The 19,798-nt window shown below is 41.4% G+C and overlaps 1 protein-coding gene across 1 annotated transcript; it reads right to left on the reverse strand.

Annotated features, from left to right (window-relative positions):
- Nucleotides 1–5,650: 5,650 nt before the first annotated feature.
- On the reverse strand, nucleotides 5,651–18,720 carry nsl1 (NSL1 component of MIS12 kinetochore complex). Its single transcript, XM_080744340.1, has 7 exons — nucleotides 18,540–18,720; nucleotides 16,745–16,870; nucleotides 14,145–14,217; nucleotides 13,328–13,446; nucleotides 11,972–12,026; nucleotides 10,981–11,042; nucleotides 5,651–6,006 (listed from the first exon to the last, which is right to left on the reverse strand). Exons 1-7 carry the CDS (start codon nucleotides 18,582–18,584, stop codon nucleotides 5,809–5,811), a joined length of 678 nt encoding a protein of 225 aa, XP_080600466.1. The 5' UTR covers nucleotides 18,585–18,720; the 3' UTR covers nucleotides 5,651–5,808.
- Nucleotides 18,721–19,798: the final 1,078 nt, after the last annotated feature.

Genomic DNA, 19,798 nt, shown 5'->3' on the forward strand with positions numbered 1-19,798 from the left:
ATGTTTATCCTTCATACTTTGGCTTATTCCTAGTTATTTTAAAGGCCTATTTGTACTTAAATGTGAAAACATCAAAGGCAGGCCTTTAGAAAGTTCACTACCATCTACCTCAAGAAGTTCTGTATTTTCTTTAAAAAGAAAATTGCACTAAAATCGCTGTGGTTGCGTGGTATTGAAAATGGTATCGAGTATCGAAATTTTGGAAAATGTCGTATCGAATTAGGAAATCCAGTATCGTGACAAGCCACACACACACACACACACACACACACACACACACACACACACACACACACACACACACACACACACACACACACACACACACACACACACACACACACACACACACACACACAGTATGACTCTAAGGGAAAGGATTTGACCTTACCTGAAAGTTCTGGGGTCCTGAGTTATTCTGATGGCCTCCTATCCCTGTGTCCGACTGGCAGTCAGACATCATGGGACCACGGAGTGACTCATCAGAGGTGATATCTTCTTGTTGCCTTCCACAATATGGGCAGCAGCTCACGCACAAGACAGGCAGGACGGTTTCATGGTTTCACTTCAACTTCCATTCCACTTTTCAATTTCGATGTCGTTTTACTCTAACTGCCCCCAGAGCTTCTTTGAAGCCGTATGACTCAAGTCCCCACGCGTCCAAACTTACAGACGCGAGCGTGCACATGTCTATATACCGGTAGGGCAGGGGTCTTCAGCGTTTTCAGGCCAAGGACCCCTTAGTTGAGGGAGAGATGAAGCAGGGACCCCCACAACCTGTTCATAGATTCCATATTGTTTCATTGTTTGACAGCACAATCATCAGTGTATTTTGGATTCATGTCAATTTGTGTTTTCAGATATTCAACCTGCTCTTTTCCCCCTCTACACCAAAGCTCTTTGCCGAAAATAGCCGATCTACAGCGCGAGGCGTTGTGAGCTTGTAGATCTGCTATTTTTGGCAAATGTTCTAAGAAGATGGACACTAGGGTGCAAGTGGTTAATATAAAAAAAATCACACCCGTGTGAAGTGGAGCTGTGTGTGTGTGTGTGTGTGTGTGTGTGGATCATGTGTACCGATTTTTGTGACATTTGAAGAAAATATGTAGGAAAAGGAGCAAAAAGTGTGTTTTGGAGAAAATTCAAGATGGCGGAAAATCTATCATGGCGCAAATGGGCGTGGCCTATATGGGGAGATGCGTCATGGCCCAAGGAATCCAGGGAAAAAATATTTTTAATTTTCCGACCTACGGTTCAAGAGTTACAGGCCAAAACGTAAAGTGGGGTGTTATGGCGCCACCATGCGGCCAAATGACACAATTATTTTTTATTTAATCCTTGAAATCATTATGAACCTCCTCTCCAAGTCTTGAAACTCTAGCCCCTATGGTTTGCGAGAGACAAATAATTGAATGTGAGTTTTTGCGATTCCCATTATAAGTCAATGGGGAAAATTAATTCACTAATAAATTAATATCAATTAAACTATAGAACCTTTCTCTTAGAAAAGTAATAGCCCACGATTCCCGAGTAAGCCGGTCGATTTGACATATGGCGCGAGTGTGTGGTGGCAAAACTGTGGGACTAGTGGCGTGCCGAAGTTTAGGAAGTTCAGGCTACATACACAGACAGACACACACACACACACACACACACACACACACACACACACACAGACCCACACAGCCACGTATAGGGAGCCTGTGTTTCACACAGCTCCAAAAAGGACAAAAACACTTTCTATCACTCAAAGATTTGCGGGACCCCCTGTATTAACTCTGAGGACCCCCTAGGGGTCCCGGACCCCCTGTTGAAGTAGTAGGGCATATAGCAGTGGTGGGTCAGGTTGTGGTGCTACAGATCAAAAGCCTGTTCATTTTTTCCCAACTGAGATTTCCGAAGATATTTGTATTTTAATCCTGGAATGGATCCATCCGGGATCCTGGTGAATCAAGACCATAAACATTTGATTCAGTGTCAAAATAAATGTTTTATTGTTTAATTATAGATTATATACTTGGCCAATATTTAACAAATACCCTTTTTTCCCCCACAGTTTTCAAATATTTTGACATCGGTTCGATACCGATATAGAATTTTTATGAAATATCAGACGATATCTATGCTACCGATAATATAAGTAGAAATAGCCGTTCTACAAGCTCACAACTGTGAGCTAGATCTGCTATTTACACTACTTTAGATAATGTTTGAAAAGAAATACAATTTTGAACATCCCATATGGGAAACGCATGAAAGTCCTGAGAAAACCCAGTTTCAAACATTCAACCTCCAATTTCCGCTGACCTGCACTCAACGGCGGCATCCACTATAGCAGGTGTCTTCAACGTTTTCAGGCCAAGGACCCCTTATTCGAGAGAGAGATGAAGGAGGGACCCCCACAACCCATAGATACCATATAGTGTGTAGTTTCATTGTTTGACAGCACAATCATCAGTGTATTTTGCATTCATGTCAATTTGCGTCAAGTTCTCAGAATATGGACGTTAGTGGTTAATATAAAAAAGGAGAAAAAGACGATTCTATCACACAAATATTTGGAGGACCCCCTGTAGTAACTCTGAGGACCCCCTAGGGGTCCCGGACCCCCTGTTGAAGACCCCTGCCCAATAGCTCCACTACCATTGCATCACATTCTCCTAAACAACACTCATTGTGAAAGTAAACTGCATCTCTCTTTCACTTTGAGTTTAGGCACAGGAAGATGGCGTCCATGTGATGTCATAATGACAGCATGGTGCACTGAGAGAGCTGTGAACATTTTAGGCATATTACGTTATGGGGATGGGACGATATTTCATGTCACGATTGTGACTAAAGAAATTGCGATTTACGATAGTATCGCGCTAATGAAAATATCCCCAACATGCATTATCCTGGGGAGGAACATTATCTGTTCTGGACTCAAAGGTAAAATCTAATGTTTATAGATAGAAAACTGAGTTCTAATTTTGTTAAAACTTTTCCAATTGAATTCAAAGGGGCTTTATTGGCATGAGAAAACATATTAGCCGGGGATCCAGTCCCTCAAAATGGGAGAGGACCTGTGATGTTCTGCCGCACTTTTTATTTCTGTTTTATCTATTAGTTTGGTCATTAAGGTCCACAGAATGAGAGGCCTGCTCTGCTGGAAACATCGCGGAATTTGTATATTCACTGTCCCATTGACTCCACTAGAAATATTGAAAAAAGAAGAAAACAAATCTGCTTTAAGTAGCATGTGAGGGGTCAAACTAGGGGTTCTTCATCATTCTGAATACATTGCAAGCAAAACTGTGAAAAGTGGAAAAAAAGTGATGACTCATCACTTTCCAGTTTTTGGGGGCCAATATTTTGCCCAAGGAATGTTTTTAATGCAAAACAAATGCTTGCAATGGATTCAGAATGATAAAGAACCCCTAGTTTGACCCCTCACATGCTACTTAAATCAACTTTTTTTCATTTTTTAAAAATATTCTAGTGGAGTCAATGGGACAGTGAATATACAAATGGCCATAACCTTTTTTCGCAATGTTTCCGGCAGAGCAGGCCTCTGATTCTGTTTACCTTAACTCATCTGCTGCCATTTAACAATACCTTCGTACTCCCACCTGCCATAAGTCTCCATAGACTTCCATGTAATTCATAGTGCACGGATCATGCACACCCATGCCTAGATCATGCACCACGTGTGTCCACATTGCTCACAGCTTTCAAACAAAAAAATCCGAATGGAAATCCGTTCAGGCATTCATGAGATAACAGCCATTATGTTTTCCTAAAATGTAAACAAAGATGGCTGCCATGCTTGAAAGATGGGGTTGCTATGGGGGTTAAACATGCGATTTCGCGATTGCTATCATGCCTACAACATTTTTTGGGGTCAAAATTAAAAAAAAAAAAAAAAAGATTTTTTTTTTTTTTTTTTTTTTAATTTTTGGGATTTACGGGCTTGGCAGGGAGGTACAATGGGATTTTTTTGGGATTTTCGGGCTTGGCAGCAAATGAGTTAATGACCAAACTAATAGATAAAACAGAAATAAAAAGTGCGGCAGAACATCACAGGTTCAACCCTATTCCTTGAGCTTTTGGGCAAGTGGATCCCCGACTATATCCTTTACATTGCCAAAGCAAGTGTCAAAATATAATAAAAACAGCAGTCCCTCATCACACAGCAACTTTACTCTCTGTTAATCTGTAATATGTTTTATGTTTATTTGACATATGCATCAAGACAAAACAAAACTTTAGACTTGAAACAAAGGCGTGCTACTCATACTAATGTAAGTGCCATTAATGTTCACACGGGGGCGCTATAGCTTTAGCTCCAGACCCCCCAAAAAAGAAAGGGTTTTGCCTGGGACCCAAACTATAGTGAAAATAGTAGATCTACAAGCTCACATGTGCCACGTTGAGAGCTTGCAGATCTGCTATTTTCACGACAAATTATCCTAAAAATAGTTTCCTGGAAATTTCAGATTTATACAGTATGTACAGTGACGGGTCAACAGGGCTGAAAAGGTCACGATAACAATCAAGTCATCACATCACATTAGGGCTGGGCGATATGGTGATAAATATCGTTGAGATGATACAATGTCTCCACGATATGCCTTTTCAGAGGTATCGTATATATCGTGATACAATTGTATCGTTAAAGATCTAGCTTTAGTTGAAGATCTAATAAGGGTCCATTTGGTTACCATCTCTCCATCATTTTGCTGGGGGACCAACTGGAACCCCCTTCAAGGACCACGGGATGTCCCCGGACCACTGGTTGCAAACCACTGACTTACATAATTAGTCCATGGGCCATACGAGATGTCGGTATCGGAAAGGTGGCAAATGTTATCATGCATTTTTGAAAAGCTCTATATCTGTAGATTATATTTTGGTATGATAACCCTTTCTGAGACACAGCTAAATTGGTGTTATCAGCCACGAGAGTTGGTGTCCCATTAACTTTACAATACAGGAAAAAAAATGGATTTAGAATCATGTTCATCCTAGTTTGACCCCTCATATGTTACTTAAAGCAGATACATTTTTTGCTTTTTTTCCCTGTAATGTAAAGTTAATGGGACACCAACTCTAGCGGCTGATAACTAGCCTGATTTCAAGACTCTACGCTGAGTCTGAGCCTGTCTGCATACTATTTGATTGAAAAGGGGAGGGGATTTCAAATTTGAAATTCCCAATCACAAGCGATCTGGTGGGAGGGGTTGTGTTTGACTTTTGCACACAAAACAATCCCTCCTCCCCCTCCAGGTCACTGTCTTTGATGTTTCACTGATTAGAGAGAATCACTAACGAGCTATTCGACACTTGTATGGCTCAATCAATGACTGCCCTTTTGAAGTTCAAAGGGAGCAATTAAGAACTCTGGTGAGCCACGCAGCCACCCCTCCCTCCACTGTTTCTGTTGATTTTCACCCCATCCCCCCTCTCTCTTGCTTTGAATTCATTGGTCGGTTTCGCTCGGTTTGAGAGGTTTTCGTTAGCAAGAGCCACGTCATATGACACATCCAGACCAAGAGATGCAGTTCACTCAGAGAGTGGGCGGGTCTATTGGCTGGAGCCAGGCTAGCTGATAACACCAATTTAGCCGTGTCTCAGAAAGGGTTATCATACCAAAATATAATCTACAGATATAGAGCTTTTCAAAAATGCATGATAACATTTGCCACCTTTCCGATACCGACATCTCGTATGGCCCATGGACTAAATAGGTCATATCTCAGGAATGCTGAGATTTAGAACAAGACAATGTTGGCACCTCCTCCTCCTCCTCCTCCAGGTGTGTTTGGTTCATTTGGAGAGTTCGGCGTAGCCCTCTTCGGTCTCTGCCATCTCCACGGCCCTCCTGACCTTGACCGAGTGCGAGATGAGCGCGTCCGCCTGGCCGCCGCCAAACACGTCCTTGGAGATCTCCTGGTCGGTGGCGCTGGGCCTGGCGCTGAGCACCTCGCACAGACCCTCGGCGTGGCGCTGGAGGGTCTTCATGGACTGCAAGGGAAGAGAAGACTATAACAGGGGTTCCCAAACTTTTTTGTCTCAGGGCATCCCATACATATTTTTTTAATCCGAGGCACCCCTACATTATAATTCTCACTCCCAGCACCTTATATTTATAGCATATCGTCGTTGTTCGGGTGGAAACCTTGTGTGTCCAAAACAGTTTTGAATTTATCATCTATAAAATGTACTAAAACTAGTGAAAACAGCAGATCTACAAGCACACAACGCCTCGCGATGCGTTGCTTGTAGATCGGCTGTTTTCACTAGTTTTGTGCGACAGTCTTGTATGATGAAGCAGGGCTTTGCTTTAGCATAAGACGTACACATTTGAAACTTGGAGATACGAGGTTCCTGCCTGACAGTGACGATATTTTAGTGATTATGTTGCGAGGAAAACGTTGAGATAACAGCCATTTTGGTTAGAACTGACTGAAAATAACTTTGTACTTCAAGTTTAAAATTATGCTAAATGTTTTTTTCAAGTGTCCAAAAGAATTCCAAATATTATCAAATTATCTCGCGGCACCCCAGGGTGCCCCGTCACCCACTTTGAAAACCCCTGGACTATAACTATGAAGAACAAAGCTGGCACCTGCCCACAGTGCCAAAACTACTAGTAACTGGTGTACTGACCATGGTATTACTGGGCTTAACTGACCAGCAAACTGGCCTGACCTGAACCCCACAGAGGATCTGTGTTGTGTTGTCAAGAGCAGGGGTCTTCAACGTTTTCAGGCCAAGGATCCCTTTGTTGAGAGAGAGATGTAACAGGGACCCCCACAACCTGTTCATAGATTCCATATCGTTTCATTGTTTGACAGCACAATTTTCAGATATTTAACCACTTGAACTGTCAATACTTAATAAAGTTGACCTTTCACTCTGTACTTAGTCTGCTCCTTTTCCCCTCTACACCAAACCTCTTTGCCAAAAATAGCAGATCTACAAGCTCACAACGCCTCGCGCTGCGAGGAGTTGTGAGCTTGTAGATCTGCTATTTTTGGCTAAAGTTCTCAGAATAAGGACACTAGGGTTCACTTACGTGGTTGATATAAATAAGGAGAAAAAGGTTTCTATCACACAAAGATTTGGAGGACCCCCTATGGTAACTCTGAGGACCCCCTAGGGGTCCCGGACCCCCTGTTGAAGACCCCTGGTCAAGAGGAAGATGAGAGACAACCAGACTCAACCACACAGATGAGCTTAAGGCCTCGATCAAAGCAAACCTGGGCTTCCATAACACCTCAGCAGTACCACAGGCTGACCACCTTCATGCCAAGCCCCATGGCCCCCATCGATGAAGACATTCGTTCAAAAGTATTCCATACCAGAGTACATAAATTAACACAACCTTTCAGAAGCTTGACATTTCTTCTTTTGAGTAGTTGTGTGGAATATTCTAATATTTTGAGATTTTGTGGTTTTTGATTTTCATGAGCTCTATGCCATAAAAATCCAAATTTTAACGAAATAAAGCTTTTGAATATGTCACTGCATGCACAATGAACTTAAAATACACGAACGTTTACATGTAAGAGGCACCGTGAGCTTGTAGATCTCATTTTCTTTTCTTAAATAGCCAAAGTATAAAATATTGTTGAAGTGGTTAACATGTTATATTAACTAATTATGTTGGGGGACCCCCTGGAACTACCCCAAGGACCCTTGGGGGTCCCTGGACCCCACTTAAAAGAGACAAGTAATTTAAAAGGACTCATCAATGGACACTTAGAAAGAAACTGATGTTTGTTGATAATATGTAGAAGTCTGGTGCCCCCTGGTGGCTCCTGTGCACATCCCACTTAGGCACAGAACCTACTAGGGTCTTCTTTGGGATTCTTCATCGCCAGATTAGAGCAGTGGCTCTCAACCTGTGGGGTCGGGACCCCCAGGGGGGTCCCCAAATTAGTTTGGGGGGGTCCCCAGATGATTAACGTAATGGTTAGGGAAACATTGTTTTCCCTCTCAACAATAAACAAATCAACATAATGTTTAACTGTATAGAGCAGACCTGGGCATTGTGCGGCCCGGGGGCCCTTTTTATGTTTTTTTATTCACGTACATATGGACGCGATGCGTACATCAGCACGTGTGCGTGATCATTGGATCGTTGTCTCAATAACAAGCGGGTGGTCAGACTGGTCACAAGTCAAGACGAACTGCCTCAAAAATGGCTAAAGTGGCTACAAAAAGAAAAGTTGATGCCGAATGCCTGGTTTTCAACAAAAATTGGACTGCTATGTAATTATTTACTGAGGTAAAGCCATGTGTTTAGTTTGCGGGGAGCACATCTTGCGGGGAGCACTGCCTTTTGGCCCGGCCCTCCACAATATTCTCTGTTGTTCATGTGGCCCCATGGAAAAACTAATTGCCCACCCCTGGTATAGAGGGTAGGCCTGGGGCGGTATGGACATTTTGTTACCGCGATTACCGTCTTCCCATTTACCGCCGGTACTGCGGTAATTACCGCACCCCCGTATCTATTAATTAAGGTTCGGCGATAAGCCAAAATATTGCAATCATCTTCCCAAAAGTCGCCTCCACAGTGGAGAGGCGACACAGCCTGACTGCCCGAGTTATACTTCTCCGTACAGCACAGCGGGTCTGGCTTTCAAAGGAGCAGATCTACAAGCTCACAACACATCGCATCCGCGACGCGTTCTGAGCTTTTAGATCTGCACTGTCGGGTTACCATAGTAACGTAGGCTAGCTACTTGGGCTTTTCAGACACAAACAGCTGTGTGAACAAACCAGAAGAGGAAGGGAAGTCAGATCGTGTACAGTGATTCTGTAAACTCACGTCACGTCTCAACTCTCAAATCGCAGTGATTGAGTGCTGCTATATACAGGTTTTAGTTACAAGACTTGACAGAAAAGGTTATAAAATCGCCGACGTGCGACGCGGTGGAAAAAGTAAAATAGTTTCATTTTCGGTTTTAGTCCACGCGGCCCGCGCTCCGCCAGTAATCCGTATGAATAAAAAAAGATATGCCACAACACAAGGTATGTATTAACATCCTTGTGTCGAGTGGATTACAGAGAAAGTTTATGCTGCTCCGTCATAGAGTTGTGCTCCGTACTCTCCTGCCCTGTGCACTCTATGCAGGTCTGTGTCTGAGTGACGTATGTGGCTTCCAACGTGTGGTACACGGGCCCAGAGCAGAGCGGCATGGAGCGCATGCGGTCCTCGCTTCTCCCCCGTTTTAAAACTCGCTTGTTTTCCAATAAAAAAAATATAACTTTTTTTTGTCTTTTTACCGCGGTAAGCACAATGACACCGCGGTAGACCTCGGTATACCGCGGTACGGCGGTTACCGCCTCCAACCCTAATAGAGGGTATCTGCACATTTCCAAAGTGACAATTTAAAGACTTTTTATACCTCTATAATGACAAATTAAACATTGGCCAAATTGCCAAATATTAGATCTGCTATTTTCACAATAGAACCGTGTTATACAAAATGCAATGCCTCAACTCTTATGCTGCATTCACACTGAGAGAAGCCAAGCTAATGGTTGGCTTGGTAATTCAATGTATTCTCTATGCAAACCAGCTTTAAAAATGTCCAAGCTTTTTTTTCCAGCTTGTACATTTTAAAAGCTGGTTTGCATAGAGATTACATTGATTTACCAAGCCAACCGTTAGCTTGGCTTTTCTGTATGTGAATGAGGCATTAGAGCTTGTCAGGATGGGGGGGGTCCCCAGTTAAAATATGATTATGGTCTGTAAACAGTGAATCTTTAGCACCACACCACACCACACCACACTACACAAAAATAATCTACATTTTCCATTACACAAAAGCACCCCTATCGGTAAGAAACAAATTGACCCTTTTAAATGTGATTATAATACAATATAAATTTGTATTACAACTATCCTAAATTATAATACACTATATTGGATTTTATAACTGTGATTATAATACACTATAAAGTATTAATGTATTACTATGATAATTATAATACACCATAATAGATTATGATAGTGGTTATAACACAATATAATCTATTATCATGGATTACAACTATATCCTGGTGGTCTAAATGAAAAGTCAGTGAGTGATCAGTCATTATGATGTGTTTGGCCCCGTTCAGCCTAGCTCAGTCCTACTCTAGATTGGATACCTTTTAGTACCATGTTTAGTACCACTTTCACACCACTCTACCCAGGTCCTTGTAGTGGAAAACCTGGCACAAGTGGGCAGTGTGGTGTGAAGTGGTGTGGTGTTTAGTCCAGTAAAAATAAAGCTGAGGTTGGAAAAAATTGTGTTATTTAGTTTTTCAACTGATTCTGACAGGAAATTAGGTCTACTAGCCAGGATAAAAAATCTACCATGATCTGCTCACTGCAAATACCCACAGTGGCCAAATCAAGTTGGGCTCCCATCGACTTTCTATACAGGAGGAAAATACCCAGAAAAAAAATCTGCTTTAAGTAGGATGTGAGGGGTCTAACTAGGGGTTTGTCATGATGCTGAATCCATTGCAAGCATTTGTTTTGCACAAAAAAACATTCATTGGCCCCAGAAAACGCCCACAAAACTGATGAAAAGTGATGACTCATCACTTTTCATCACTAAACCATCATTTTCTGGGGCCATTTTTAGCCCAAGGAATGTTTTTTGTGCAAAACAAATCATGCTTGCAATGGATTCAGCATCATGACAAACCCCTAGTTAGACCCCTCACATCCTACTTAAAGCAGATTTTTTTCTGGGTATTTTCCTCCTTTATAGAAAGTCGATGGGAGCCCAACTTGATTTGGCCTCTGTGGGTATTTGCAGTGAGCAGATCATGGTAGATTTTTTATCCTGGCTAGTAGACCTAATTTCCTGTCAGAATCAGTTGAGAAACTAAATAACACAATTTTTTCCAACCTGAGTGGATTTTTTCCCTAGAATTACTAGACTAGTTGGGCCAGTGGAAAAGGGGCCATTGTGTGACTGCTGAATGTTTTACCTTTATAACCTGGGCCACCTCTGTAGCCGCTGTAGAGGACGACACGCTGCTCATGATGTTCTCTGGTGACACGCGAAGGTAAACACAACCACATGGAATGAAGCAAAGTAAAACCTCATGAGTGAAAACATTTTGTCGTCAGGTCAAGTCCTAATTTCAGGGTTCCCACACATTTTTAACAGTGAAATTAGGGATGGGACGATAATCGCTATTATCGTTTATCGTGATAAAAAAAACACTCACAATAATTGTATCGCAGACCCTAACCCTAACCCCCCATTTAATTAATCGTGAAATTGTCCTCCGTCATGCACTGGGATAAATTCAAGATTTATTTCCCGAGCTGTACTTAAACCGGACCTGGAAATAACATACTTGATAGTCTTTTTTCACTCTCTACCACATCTCTTGGCCAAAAAATGGCCAATCTACAAGCTCACAACGCGTTTGAGCTCTGACACATTGTGAGATCTGCTATTTTTTGGCAAATCATTGTTCAAATCATTGACAGACTCGAGTGAAGCCGTCACGTGACAAAAATAACAGATCTACACATTTATCTATACACATAAATCGTGCAGCTCTGCACTGCATTTTAACTGCACGTTTCACGTAACGTTATGGGACATGTTTTATACAAAAGAACAAAATCAATAACCAAAAACAATGTATATCCAATCTTTTTCCAAAAACATTTGATTAAATCCAAACCATTTCCGGGACTGGAATTTCATGACCGTGGGAACCCTATCTGCAATAAGCTCACAAAGTCGTCGCATTGCAACGTGTTGTGAGCTTGTAGATCGGCTATTTCTCTGTGACATGCTTCCAGATGACTGAAATCAATAATGGCGAGTTGGCGACTGAGAACTTTAATCCAGGATACAATTAATAATGTTTCCATGCTTCATGTTACACCGACATTGGTGACTCTGATTTCTGATTCCAGTGCTTGAGATCAAACGGTAGATTGTTGTGCGTAAAAACTCACCCTGCTCAGGGCCTCTCTCCATTTTCTCAGGTTTTACTGTTTGTTCGTAAAGCCCCTAAAAGAACACAACAAAAAACAGACAGACATTGCATCTGAATCTGGAGGGATAAAGAATAAAAGGTCATTAGGACCGAAGGACGCAGTTTACCATGAGAAATGTCACCGTGTGTGTACACATATTTACAGTCTATGAATTGGTTCCCTTGACACATCACAGGTGATATCACAGGTGACATCACCTTTGTAAAAGTCCATACTGTATATGGGTATTCCCCAGAAACCCTTTTATGCCCATATGAAGATCCCTGATGTCATCGATATATATCACTGGCCAGATGGCCAAAACATGACCCATATCTGTGTGGCTGGTTCAGATAGGGATCTCCATCTATGGACATAAAATATATTGTATGTTGTGATGTCAAGGGAACCACTCTAACAGAATCCATTCATGAAGATGGCCAGGAATTGGTTCAACCTCACCCTTTAGCTATTTGCCACTATTTGCTTAAATTAAAGTCCTTTGTGACGTTTTCACCATTGATACATAATGTGTGTGTCGTCGCTGGACCCATACAATAATTCTGGGACCCATTTGAATGACCACCTGTGGGTCCCGGGACCCATTACATTGAACACCTAGCAACATCACTGCATAAAAAATAAAAAAAATAATATTTTCACATTTTCAAAAATAGTGGAAATAGCAGATCGCAGATAGCAGATCCACAAGCTCACAATCGGCTATTTCCACCATCAATGTCTTTTTTAAAGAATAAAGTTGTCAAATATGTAATTTCTTTTTATATTTAGGTTATGTCTCATATCTACCATGTGCAACTTCAAAGCCTACAAGCAGCCAAACAGAAATGTAATTGTCAACGTCATAAAACACAATTAAATTGTTAATTGCAATTATTTGAGTGACAATTAATCATGTAAAACAGTGGTTCTCAACCTGTGGGGGGTCCCCAGATGATTAACTTAATGTGAAACATTGTTTTCTCTCTCAACAGTAAACAAACCAACATAAAGTTTAAGTGTATAGATAGAGGGTATCTGCACATTTCTAAAGTGACAATTTAAGGACTTTGTAATAGCTCAAAAATGACAAATTAAACACTGGCCAAATTGTCAAATTTAGAGGCAGAAATTGTGAAAATAGCCAATCTACATAGATCTGCCACTTTCAGAATAGAACCGTGTTATACAAAATGTAATGCCTCAACTCTTAGTGCTCGTCAGGATGGGGGGGTCCCCAGTTGAAATATGATTATTTTGGGGGTCGCGGCCTGAGAAGGTTGAGAACCTCTGTTGTAAAATGTCATAATCGTGACAGCCCTAGTTGAGACCCACCATGAGTTTGCGCTCGGCCTTCAGTGAGGTGACCAGGTGGGGAAGGATCTGGTTGGGGTAGCGGCGGCGTTTCCGGGCCGTCTCCACAATGGCGTCGTCCAGCTCGTTCTCCAGGTCTTCTAATGGGGCGTTCATCACACCAGAGTAGGGTTGTCACGACACTGGATTTCTAACTTTTATACGATATTTTAAAAAATGTCGATACTCCATACCGTTCGTTACCACGCAACCACAGCAATTTTAGTGCAAAAATGTTTATTTTTATTTCAATAAAAATACAGAACTTCTTGAGGTAGATGGTAGTGCACTTTTTAAAGGCCTGCCTTTGCTGTTTTCACATTCTAAGTACAAATATGGCTTTAAAATAACTAGGAATAAGCCAAAGTAGGAAGGATACACATAAAAGTAACGTTGGTGTAAACCAACGAGAGAGGTGAAAACTGAGTATAGATATTATCCATACTATGGAAAAGTCATATTGAAAATCGATACTATATTCAAAATCAATACTTTTCGATAAATCGATATGTTTGACAAAACTACACCGGAGGAGACAGATCACACAGCTGTACAGCAACTCAATGTTTTGTAACTTTCCATCCGTCCATCCAATACACACCAAACTAACTACATTTTCACAAACAACCACATTTTGATCTAACTACATTGCAAAGCAGAATACTTTATTTTTATTTAACTTTTTTTCGTAAAGCATAAAAAGCATAAAATAATACTACACTATAATGTTTACCCATTCTAAATGGGTTAATGTATGCCTATGTGTGAAGTGTGATTGTAATTCAACCGTTGGGTTTACCTTCATCGTCGGGCGCGTCGTCCCAAGGCTGGCCGTTCACCAACACGTTATCCTGCACCGTTTTCGAGAAGTCCTGCACAGTGACATCAACAACACACACACATTCATGTCAGAATCAGATGCTATTCTTTACTGTACAACAGGGGTCTTCAACAGGGGGTCCGGGAACCCTAAGGCAGTGGTTTTCAACCTTTTCTATACCAAGTTTCATTGTTTATTCAGCATTTGATCACCGTTTGATGAGATTTAGCTCTCAGTCCCAAAACTTGTTTTTGTCCACATTTCATGTATTGATGTGGTACCATAGGAGAGATAACAGGCTAAACGTTGATCAAAATAACAATTCTTCTACATTCTCTAATTGTGTAAACTTCTTGTAAATTTAGTAATGCTGATGTTAACTCATCTGGTGCCGATCCCGAACTAGTTCGGCTTTATTTCAATCCAATACAATCTTTTTTTTATTAATTCACTTACCCCGAGCTGCTTGTAGAGTCGTGGGTGGTCCTGGCTCGCTAGCCGCTAGCCAGCTAGCCGTTCTACTCTGTCCGACGATATATTCCATTAAAAATGGTTTAAAATACATTTTTGAGCTCCCCAATGTTCACCCGATGTTCGGCGCCGCTTCCGATGAGTACACGAGTGTGCCGATCCCGAAGTAGTTCGGCTTTATTTAATTAAATGAATAAAATGATAAGAGGCCTTCTGAAGCCTGGCTTGATTTTTGTAGCTACTAGCCGAAAGCTAACAACGTCCCGGCCGGCCGTAATTTGCGAACGCAATCGCTAATCTCCGCCTAATCCAATGAAAGACCGCATCTTTAAAGGCTTATATCTCTTTTTTGTGTTTTAGGGAAGCGGCGCAAGGTTTATTTACGGCAAAATCGCCCAAAAATGATCTTTTAGATGACAAAATGGGAATAGCCATTCTGTTAGCATCTTCATCCGGGACATTTCCATGCCGTGCATGAACGTGAGCACGTCAGGTCCTGGAAGCTGAAGTCCTGGAAGCTAAAGCGCTCGCCTATGAGAGATGCGCTGGCATTCTTTGGCCCCTAGAGGGCGCTGGCACTCAAAGAGTTAAACAATCAATGTAACTCTTTGAGAGTGTAAAATGACCTTACGGTAGGGCTGTCACGATATGACATTTTACAAGACGATTAATTGTCACTCAAATAATTGGCGATTAGCGATTTAATTGTGTTTTTGTCGTTGACAATTACATTTCTGTTTGGCTTTTAGGCTTTGAAGTTGCACATGGTAGATATGACACATAACCTAAATACACAAATACATTACTGACATATTTGACAACTTACTACTTAAAAAATAACATTGATAGTGGAAATAGCCGATCTACAAGCTCACAACGCGTCGCAGAGCTTGTCGATCTGCTATTTCCACTATTTTTGTCATTTTTCAACATTCACGATTATGACGATTATGACAAAATAATTGCGATAATGTAAAATATTCATGATTAGACGATTATGTAATAATTGTGACAGCCCTACCTTACGGGTCCATTTGGTTAGATCTATAAGGATCTAGGGATGGGACGATAAGCGATATTATCGTTTATCGTGATAAAAAAACACTCACGATAATCGTATCATGGAGATTAATTCATCGTGATATCGTCCTCTGTCATGCAATGGGATCAATTCACCTTTTATTTGCCGAGCTTCATATCCGGTACCATTTAAACCCTCTATAATTGGTAAAAGGTAATAATATACCTAGTTGGTACTGTCTTTTTTTCACTCTCTATCAAAAATCTTTGCCAAAAAATTGCCGATCTACGGCGACGCTTTGTGAACTAGATCTAGATCTGCTATTTTTTGGTAAATGTTCAGACCCAGGATAATGGATTTTGATTATCGCGATAATATCGTAAATCGCGATTTATTTTGTCACAATAATCGTGATATGACATTTTTTTATCGTCACATCCCTATAAGGATCCATTTGGTGACCATCTCTCCATCATTTAGCTGGGGACCACCTGGAACCCCGTCAAGGACCACTGGTTGAGAACCACTGCCGTAAGGGGTCTGTCTGCCATTTTGTATGTACTGCATGAATATCATAGCACACTCGAGTCTGACTTTCAAGCAAAAGTCAGACTCAAAACACATCTGTGAGTGAGTTTTGATCCAAGACCAACATTGTTCCTTCATGTTGCCCCTCCTGAATAAGGACCTCGTCACCTCTCCACCTAATTAGTTAATTATTAGTTTTTATTCTACAGATTTTTAAAGACTCAAATGATGTTTTACTTATATTATAGTTTTTATCATGGGTTATATCATGTCTTGAGTGTCTTGTCTTAAATGTGTTCTGTCTGTGTGTTTTTATCTGTGCTGTAACACCACAACAAATGACTGTGTGTCCTTGTGATGCATTTGGCAATAAAGTGTTTCTGATTCTGATCTGACTTTGTTTCCCTTGTTTATACAAAACATAATTTAATCCGCTCACATCTATAAACTATGTGTGATGTGACAACCGCATTGGAAGTTCTCTCTCGTGTGTGTGTTAATCTGTCTGTTAAATGCCTGGTGAAGATGTATGTAAACACCAAAGGAGTCAAGGACCAACCTCCAGCATCTGGTTGAGTAACTGTGTCCTGGTCTGTTGGTCCATGGCCTCCTGTCCGTCCAGGAGCTTCTTCAACAGCTCCTTGTATCTGTCAATCTGCTCCGTCACCTGTTTCTTAGAAGACACCTGGAGGCAAGGACATTTACAAGTACCGTACAATGTTTTACTATGAGGGCATGGTCATACTGCACCTTTAATCTACCTAGTATGAGAGTGGATTCTGCAAATGCTTTTCAATAGGAATGGAGTGGTTTGCTGCCATTTGTGGATTTCTGCAAAACAAAAAACAAAAACCCTCCATTCCATTTCAAATGCATTGGCAGAATTCTCCCCAAGCACGCTGTGGCCGCATTTTAACACCTTCTAAGCCTGGCCGCACTCCCTCGGACTTCCTACTGGGTCCCATCAGCCAATCGTCTATTCCCGTCTATTGCCGTAATTTATGAAATTAATCATAATTTTTTGAAAAATACAGTCGCAGGTCGTGCTCTGTCTCTTTAAGAGACGTTGCGCAATCAGATCACGTCAGAAACGTGATGACGTCATCGGCTGGCTCTGCCACTGGCTCCACGAGCGGCCATTACGTTCCCCTTCACTGTGTGTGCTGCAGCCTGGTTTAGCCCATCCCCTCAAGAGTTTCGATCAGACGAGAGGCGAAATCAAGGCTTCGGAATGAGTGGAATACATGGAATTAGATCGATGTGCGTGCGACGAGGACGTAATGTACTTTCGAACGCTGTTTTTTCTCGCGGATTACCCCATCTCGCTCCATGCAAATGAACGGCAGAAATACAGCCAGCAGCAGCTTCTAAGTAAGTGGCCGCCCAAACACGTAGTGTGTGCACGTCCTGCTGGTTTGCACTGAACGACCCGCGCGCGTTGTTTATCATTTGGTGTGTTTGTTTTTTAAAATATGTTTATAAATAAAACGCTGATTGCACGGCAGTACCGGGGTTCAGGGGGTTCTGCCGCGGCTTAGAAGGTGTTTTAATGGAGTATTTCAGATTGTCCGTACTTTTACTTCTACTGTCTATCTAAGAGGAAAATCATTTGAGAACTTTAGTTACTTGTTACTTTAGATTTGGATTATTATTACAAAGCATACATCAAACACTTCAGCCATTTGAGGTGGAACAGGGTTAAGCTGGACATTTTAGCCATTTGAAAATGGCAGATCTACAAGCTCACAATGCACCGTGGAGCTTGTAGATCTGATATTTTCAAAATATTTTTGAAAACTAGCGAAATGGGACATTCTGCATTATGAGGACTTTCTACTTTTGGTACTACTTTAGGGGATTGATTGATTGATTGATTTAAGACTTTATTAGAAGTTTGCATAGGAAAAGGTACAGTTTCATGACGGTACAGTTCACTGGTACAAGGTCTACTAAAAGGAGAACCTAGAAAAGACTAAGCTTATTTCCACAGGAAACCATTAAAGTATCTCATATAACATTGAATGACAGACGGATAGAACACAGTATTATGCAGTAGATAGTCAGGGGAGAAAAAAGGAAAATAAAAAATAAAAAACAAAACGTACAGTAGGTAAAAACAGATTTATACTTCGGTCATACGCCGGGTGGCGCTCGTATACAGCAGCTTGTATATCTTCTATTCTCCCTATCATTAATAATAAGGAGAATCGAGTGGGTTATACCAATACTTTTGTACTTTTACTGAAGTACATTTTTAACTCCGTTAACGTTTTACTTGTAACAGAGTATTTCTACATTGCAGCCTAAATACTTTTCTTTCTTATTAAAAATGTAGTCTTTCTTCCACCACTGACCTGGACTCTGTAATCCACGGTGGTTCCACTCGCCTGGTCCTCCATCTTCTCTCCGAGAAGCAAGAACTGTGGTCTGTTATTGTGTCTTTAATCTTGTTATAGTTGATTTAATGATGTTTATCGTGTTGTTTTAATGGTGTTTTATCGAGCTTCAGTTCGTTCTCTTCAGCGCCAAACCGTTTCAAACAAACAACAACACTGGCGGCGGAAGTCGCCCGCGGTCCGCCTGCGACATGTGCCCAATAATAGAGAGGGCAACTGATATCCCCGCCCGTCCACTTGCATTGAGTTGCTCACCCAGCGCATGAAGCGTACTTCCGCGTTTGAAACGCCTCTGAAACGTGACGTAGTGGGTCAACTATTTGGCCTCTTAGCCAATCACGACGGTCGGGGAGCGAGAAACGGGGAGGCGGGGGTAGCGGGGGGCTATCTGCCTCTGTTTGAATAGTTGACCCAACTGCAGTACCTCAAACGGCCACCATGTACTTTTTGCTTCAAAGCGCCCCCAGGGTTCTGGGGGCTTGAGGGCATGTGCCCGACGAGAAACACGTGTTTTTATAGAGGAAAGGTTCTGCTTACTTTCTCTTTCCACACGCAGGTGGGATTTATGGCTCTTTGAAGTGAGCCGAGCCGGATCTCTCTCTGCGATCCGTTCCCTTTCAAAGAGCCGTTCAAAATACTGTCTCATTTTAGTTACTTTTTAGTTATTTTGTTACTTTCTAGATTTTGATTATAATTACAAATCACTTCAACCCTATAGAAAGTGAGCGTAAGGCGGAGTTTCGCTCCAGATGACGTATTTCCCGTCGCCATCCTCGAGGGACGTCACTTATAATAATAATAATAAGTGCACTACAACGTTTACACAACCTCCATGACGATCCTATTACTGTATGTATTGAGATAGATTGTTGTAGGCTACAAAACAGTTATCATCAAAATAAACCATATCAAAGTGTGCAGGACATTTCTCTCTCAAAATAACAACTTTTCTAGTGTTATTTCTTATCCTGGTAAACATCATGGGTCTGTCCCTTGTTCAGCCATGTCAGATATATTTTCTCTTTAAACAAAACCGTTTGCTCAATCTCATTGTAGGCTATATCCTATAATATATTCAATAGATATATTTTTATGACAGATTTACTGGCCTCAACCTCCCTTGTAATATGTATTAGCCTAGACACTTCAGTCAACTCTGCCACTTTACGCAGATCATCTGAGAGAGAACATTGTGGTCAAGCAAGGATCACTTTGTA

Source organism: Nannobrachium achirus, assembly GCF_963921795.1.
Source record: "Nannobrachium achirus genome assembly, chromosome: 16".
In the NCBI taxonomy this organism is placed as follows: domain Eukaryota; kingdom Metazoa; phylum Chordata; class Actinopteri; order Myctophiformes; family Myctophidae; genus Nannobrachium; species Nannobrachium achirus.